At 38.6% G+C, this 6,296-nt stretch overlaps 1 protein-coding gene across 1 annotated transcript; it reads left to right on the forward strand.

Annotated features, from left to right (window-relative positions):
* Nucleotides 1-440: 440 nt before the first annotated feature.
* Nucleotides 441-4,992, forward strand: LOC145807151 (uncharacterized). Its single transcript, XM_082905088.1, has 7 exons — nucleotides 441-1,347; nucleotides 1,491-1,506; nucleotides 2,423-2,561; nucleotides 2,712-2,773; nucleotides 2,834-3,011; nucleotides 3,571-3,717; nucleotides 4,960-4,992. Exons 1-7 carry the CDS (start codon nucleotides 441-443, stop codon nucleotides 4,990-4,992), a joined length of 1,482 nt encoding a protein of 493 aa, XP_082761214.1.
* Nucleotides 4,993-6,296: the final 1,304 nt, after the last annotated feature.

Raw genomic sequence — 6,296 nt, forward strand, 5'->3', positions numbered from 1 at the left:
GGGGCGAGTTTGTGTCGTGACAAAGTGGTATCAGAGCACATGTTATACCACGCACACGAGTCCATATGAGCTTAGGATGTCCTAGTAAAAAGTAAGGGCATTCCATCTATATGTGTAAGTGTGTGTTCATTGAAAGTGAAAACTAAAATCTGATCTTGACCACATAATATGAAAACAAATGATCTGAATGTTGTAAAAAGGACTATTTGCCTATGTTGACAATGTTCTGTTCACCTATAGCAATAGAAAATACAAGAAGTGATGGAATAACTAAATCATCTGAGGCTCGAATGAGTCACATGAAACAAATGCTTACAGCTTTAACTAAGGCAATGGCTCAACAACAACAGAGGCAACAACCTTTTTCCCTTCCACCTCTGCCAGTGCAAGTTGAACCAGATAACAATGATATAATCAACTTAACCTAGAAGTTTATGAAGATGAAACCACCAACTTTCTTGGGTGGTATTGAACCCTTAAAGGCAAAAACATGGTTACTTGAAATGGAAAAGTTATTTGAAGTGTTCCCTTGTTCCGCAACACAGAAAGTACTCTTGGCCACCTACGCCCTAAAGGATGAAGCCCGGAGATGGTGGTTATTAGTTCGAAATAACAACAGGGACATGGCATGGACTCAGTTCAATGAGATATTTTACAACAAGTACTTTCCCCAATGCTTCAAGGATCAGAAAGTGTTAGAGTTTCAAGAACTTAAGCAGGGCAGGATGTCCGTGGCTGAGTATGAAGCCAAATTCAACAAACTAGCTCGGTTTGCTCCACATATGGTGGATACTGATTACAAAAAGGCATGGAAATTCGAAGGCGGCTTTGATCTGGAAGTGTTTGATTACGTAGGCATCTTGAAATTTCCTACCTATATGGAAGTTTTAGACAGAGCGATAATGGTGGAAGCCACACTAGTAGCAATGAAACAAGCCAAGGCATCAACAATAGAATGGAGAAGCAAAAGACCTAGATCCAATTTTCGGAAGGGTCATTCATTCTTCATGAACAAAAAGCAAAACACTGGATCTTCAAGCAGTTCAAGCCAAAGTAGTGGGTCTATGCCAATCTGTTCAGAATGTGAAAGAAAGCATAAAGACATGCGTCATTGTGCATCGGGTGTATGTTTTCGGTGTGGTAAAACTGGTCACATGATTAAGGACTGTCTAATGAGGTTCGATAATACAAACCACCCAGCAACAAGTTCAGCCGGATCTGCTCCTGTAATGAGGGTCAATGCCAGAACTAATGCCAAAAGTAACACCGGGAATGAAACACTAAGGCAAGGAAGAGTGTTCGCTCTAGTACCTGGGGATGTAGAGAATACTGAGCCAGTGGTGTCAGGTATAATCTCTATTTGTGCGTGGAATGCCTATGTACTGATTGATTCTGGTTCTACGCATTTATTTGTATCGCATGCTTTTTCTCGGAAGTTAACTGGATTATTAGAACCTATGAATTGTATACTATCTATGTCTACACCATAGGGAAGTTTTATGATGTGTACTTATGTATATTCGGAATGTGATGTTTTGATTGGTGATATAACATTGTACGTTGACTTGCTACCCTTGAGCATTGATCATTTTGATTGTATTATGGGTATGGATTGGCTGACTAAATATTGTGCCACTATTAACTGTGTGAATAAAGCTGTCATGTTCAAACCACCTGGTATGCCTGAGTTTGTTTTCATAGGGTATGGGGTAGTTCCTTCGCCATATCTAATTTCATTCATGAAAGCCAGGAAGTTGTTGAGGAAAAGATGTCGGGCTACTTGTGTTGTGTAACGACTGATTCTTTAGATAATGCAAGTATGAAACTATTTCCGTGGTTTGTGAGTTTCCTGATGTGTTTCCTAATGACCTACCCGGGGACTTAATTGATAAGGAAATTCAGTTTACTATTGATCTAGTACTTGAACACAACCTATATCCAAGACCCCTTATAAAATGTCAATTTCCGAACTTAAAGAGTTAAAAGTCCAACTCCAAGAACTCTTAGACAAGAAATTCATCCGTCCGAGTACCTCACCTTGGAGAGCTCCAGTGTTATTTGTCAAAAAGAAAGACGGGTCTTTGAGGCTATGTATTAACTACCATGATTTGAGCAAAGTAACTGTCAAGAACAAGTATCCGCTACCCCAAATAAATGACCTATTTGACCAACTCTAGGGAGCCCAAGTGTTTTCAAAAATTGACCTTCAATCTAGGTATCACCAATTAAAGGTCAAGGCAGAAGACGTAGAGAAAACTGCATTCAGAACTAGATATGAGCATTATAAATTTTTAGTCATGCCATTTGGGGTAACTAATGCACCTGCGGCATTCATGGACTTAATGAACAGAGTGTTCAAACAATTCCTTGATGAGTTTATTGTTGTATTCATAGATGATATATTGATTTATTTTAAAAGCAGGGAAGAACATGAAAATCATCTGAGAATTGCTTTACAGACCCTAAGGGAAAAGAAGTTATATGCAAAATTCTTCAAATGTGAATTTTGGCTTGACAATGTGGCATTTATGGGGCATATAATCAACAAGGATGGTATCTCTGTTGACCCACAGAAAATTGAAGCTATTGTGGACTGGCCTAGGCCAACAAATGTATCAGAAGTTCAAAGTTTCCTAGGACTTGCAGGCTATTATCACAGATTTGTAAAGGATTTTTCCAAACTTGCTTTGCCACTCACTCAATTGACATAGAAAGATACACCATTTGATTGGACTGATCAAAGAGAGACTGCTTTCCAAGAGTTAAAGACCAGGTTAGTAACTGCACCAATCTTGATTTTACCTAATTGTACTGATGGGTTTCAAATTTACAGTGATGCATCCTACAAAAGTTTGGGTTATGTGTTAATGCAAAATGGTAAGGTAATTGCTTATGCTTCTTGGCAACTCCAACTACATGAAAAGAACTATCCGACACATGACCTTGAACTAGCAGCTGTGGTGTTTGTGTTGAAAATTTGGCGACACTATTTGTATGGTGTAACTTGTGAAGTATATACTGATCACAAAAATTTAAAATACTTCTTTACCCAAAAAGAACTGAACATGAGACAGAGAAGATGGCTGGAATTGATCAAAGAATACGATATGTAAATTTTTTATCATTCAAGGAAGGTAAATACCGTTGCAGATGCATTGAGCCGAAAATACATTGGGAATTTGCCATGTTTGCTCACCGGCCAGAAGGGATTGTTATGTGACCTGGAAAGGAATGAGATTGAAATTGTATTACATGAACAAGGCAGGATCTTGGACGCCATTTCTGCTCAACCTGCAATCATTGAAGAGATTAAAGCAAAACAATGTGAAGATGAGTTCTTGAAGAAAATTTTCGATGAAATTGACTCAAAACCGAGGCCTGGGTTCGTGATTGAAAATGTTGTGTTAAAATTTTAGAGTTGCCTTTGTGTGTCAGATTGTTTTAACTTGAGAAAATGCATCATGACTGAAGCTCACAATTTGAAATTTGCTATGCATCCGGGAAACACGAAGATGTATCATGACTTGAAACAAAATTTCTAGTGGTCAGGAATGAAAAAGTCTATTGCAGATTTCATGGCTAGATGTTTATACTGCCAACAAGTTAAAGATGAACATCAACGACCCGCTAGTTTACTACAGCCGCTTCCAATACGGGAATGGAAATGGGAACATATCACAATGGACTTCATTGTCGGATTACCTCACTCTCCTCAAGGTATGGATTTTATCTAGGTAATTGTTGATCGTTTGACTAAATCTGCACATTTCTTACCTGTCAAATCTTTGTATAATGCGGATAAGTTGGCTAACTTGTGCATTAATGAGGTTGTGACATTACATGGTATGCCAGTATCTATTGTATCCGACAGAGATCCTAAGTTTACTTCAAGATTTTGGCAGAGTCTACAGCAAACTCTGGGAACTGAATTGAGACTAAGCAGTGCTTATCATCCACAAATAGATGGCCAATCTGAACGAACCATTCAGACATTGGAAGACTTGTTACGGATGTGTGCCCTAGACTTTCACGGCAGTTGGGAAACCTACTTACCATTGGCCGAGTTTGTATATAACAGCAACCACCTTTCGAGCATTGGTATGGCTTCGTATGAGGCTCTGTATGATAGGAAGTGTCGTTCTCTAATTTGCTGGGCTGAGGTAGGTGATAGACCGTTGTTGGGACTAGAACTTGTGCAAGAAACAACTGAGAAAGTGAAATTGATTCAACAACGTCTGAAAACTACACAAAGTCGCTAAAAGAGTTATGCTGATGTCAGAAGAAGAGATAGAGAATATGAAGTCGGGGACCACGTGTTTATCAAAGTAACTCTGATGAAGGGCCAAACATGGTTTGGAGTGAAAGGCAAGTTAGCACCGAGATATATTGGACCGTATGAGATCCTTGAGAAATCCAACCCAGTGACATATCGGGTGGCCTTACCTCCAATGATGGAAAATATGCACAACATTTTTCATGTTTCAATGCTTCGGGATTATTTGAGAGATCCACTACATGTGATTGAACCGACTCATGTTCTTCTAAAAGATGATTATACGTACGAAGAGAAGCCAATACAAATTGTGAATTGTCAAATCAAAAGATTAAGAAACAAGGAAATTCCATTAGTAAAAGTTGATTGGCAGAATCACGGAGGAACCTATACAACATTGGAGACAGAATAAGATATGATAAAAAGATACCCATATTTGTACCCTTTGGACTTGATATTTTTCCAAAAAGAAGGTAACTCGAGTTTGGAGGACCAAATTCTTTAAGGGGAGAAGGCTGTAATAACCCCGACCTCTGATTTACGGTAATTCATGGTTAAATAAGCCTAATCAGTAATTAAGAGAAATTTCGAATTAAATTGCATGTGTATGTCTTGTATTGTTGTGCTTATATCTGTTTATCGTAGAAATATCTATTTCTACTTCTGTTTCGTTCTGTGAATTGAAGGCCTTATCGGCATTCAATCGTGAAATTAACTAGAATTACGTGTTAGTTGGAGATTTTAGAATATTATGGTAGGTTTAATTAAAATTCGGTTCGGAACGATTAAAATAGGAAAGTTAATGTCCAACGAAGCCTAATTACTGAATCACTTAATTCAAGCCTATATAAGGCACCTTTTTATACCTCCACTCCTCATTTTCCTTCATTTCAATACACTTTTGAGCCTATATACACACACAAACGTGAGAGTATGAGAGTAAGGAGAAGATTGAGCTCAACCAAGGGATTTTCTAGAAAGAGGAAGAACTAAACTTAGAGATTCAAGAATTAAGCCTCTAGCTCTCATCTTGGGAAGTTTAGGTAAGGTTTTAACCTTTAGATTGTTTACATACGATGTTTAGGACATGTACTCTAAAAAATTAAGTAGGTTGATACAAGATTTGAGTTAGAATTAAAAGAAGTTTACCATATCATGCATGCATGCTCATTTCATCATACTTTGAAGTTGTTTTCAAAGAATTCCCTCTTGCATGTTCTCATTTTGACCTTGGTTCGAGAATTCAGCATATTTTTAAGTTAGACACCTCACTGGATCATGTTTTCGAAGCTTGGAACTTACATCTTTACATGCATGATGTATATGGTTATGTTTTCAAAGAATTGGGTTTGGTTTTGCATATATCACATGCTCTTGAACTTTGATTTTGTGGAATTGATTCTGAATTCACCATGTTTTCCAAGTTTATAAGAGTTTCCTCAAGTTTTTGGCCTAAGAAACCATAATTTGCAGCTTTGGGGTTGAATTTGAAGCTTGGAAGCAAATCTGGAAATTCTAGAATTCTGCTTCCACACTCAAGCAACAGATCCTGCGCTCGAGCGACCACCTTCATTTTCACCCTTCCACTCAAGCAACCAAAAGTTGGCCCAAGCGTAAAATGCATACTCTGAAAAGTTTGTGTATTTTACAAACCGCTTGAGCGATAGAAGTTGCACTCGAGTGAGGGTGTGAGTGTCGTGCTCGAGGGAGCATCGAGCAAGCATTGAGCGGAAAAATCAAGCAACTAGCACTTTTGCAAAAGTTTACAGACCGCTCGAGCGATAGAAGTTGCGCTCGAGTGACCACTCACATTTTGCATGTCCGCTCGAGCGAAGGAAGTTATCTGTACCCGGATGAAGGTTCCTTTGTGGAACTGACAAGTTATCCATTCACAGTCCGGAGGTTCCTTTATGGAACTGACAAGTTATCTGTACCCGACTGGAGGTTCCTTTATGGAACTGACAAGTTATCCGTTCCCAATCCGGAGGTTCCTTATGGAACTGACAAGTTATCCGTACCTGGC

This window comes from Camellia sinensis, chromosome 14 (genome assembly GCF_055761805.1).
Source record: "Camellia sinensis isolate YWXY chromosome 14, ASM5576180v1, whole genome shotgun sequence".
NCBI classification, from domain to species: domain Eukaryota; kingdom Viridiplantae; phylum Streptophyta; class Magnoliopsida; order Ericales; family Theaceae; genus Camellia; species Camellia sinensis.

Coding starts and splice junctions, on each gene's coding strand:
- LOC145807151 (XM_082905088.1), top strand. CDS start 441: ATGAAACCACCAACTTTCTTGGGTGGTATTGAACCCTTAAAGGCAAAA. Junction 2,562..2,711: donor TCAACAAGGATGGTATCTCT/GTTGACCCACAG, acceptor CAATTGACATAG/AAAGATACACCATTTGATTG. Junction 2,774..2,833: donor TTCCAAGAGTTAAAGACCAG/GTTAGTAACTGC, acceptor TCAAATTTACAG/TGATGCATCCTACAAAAGTT.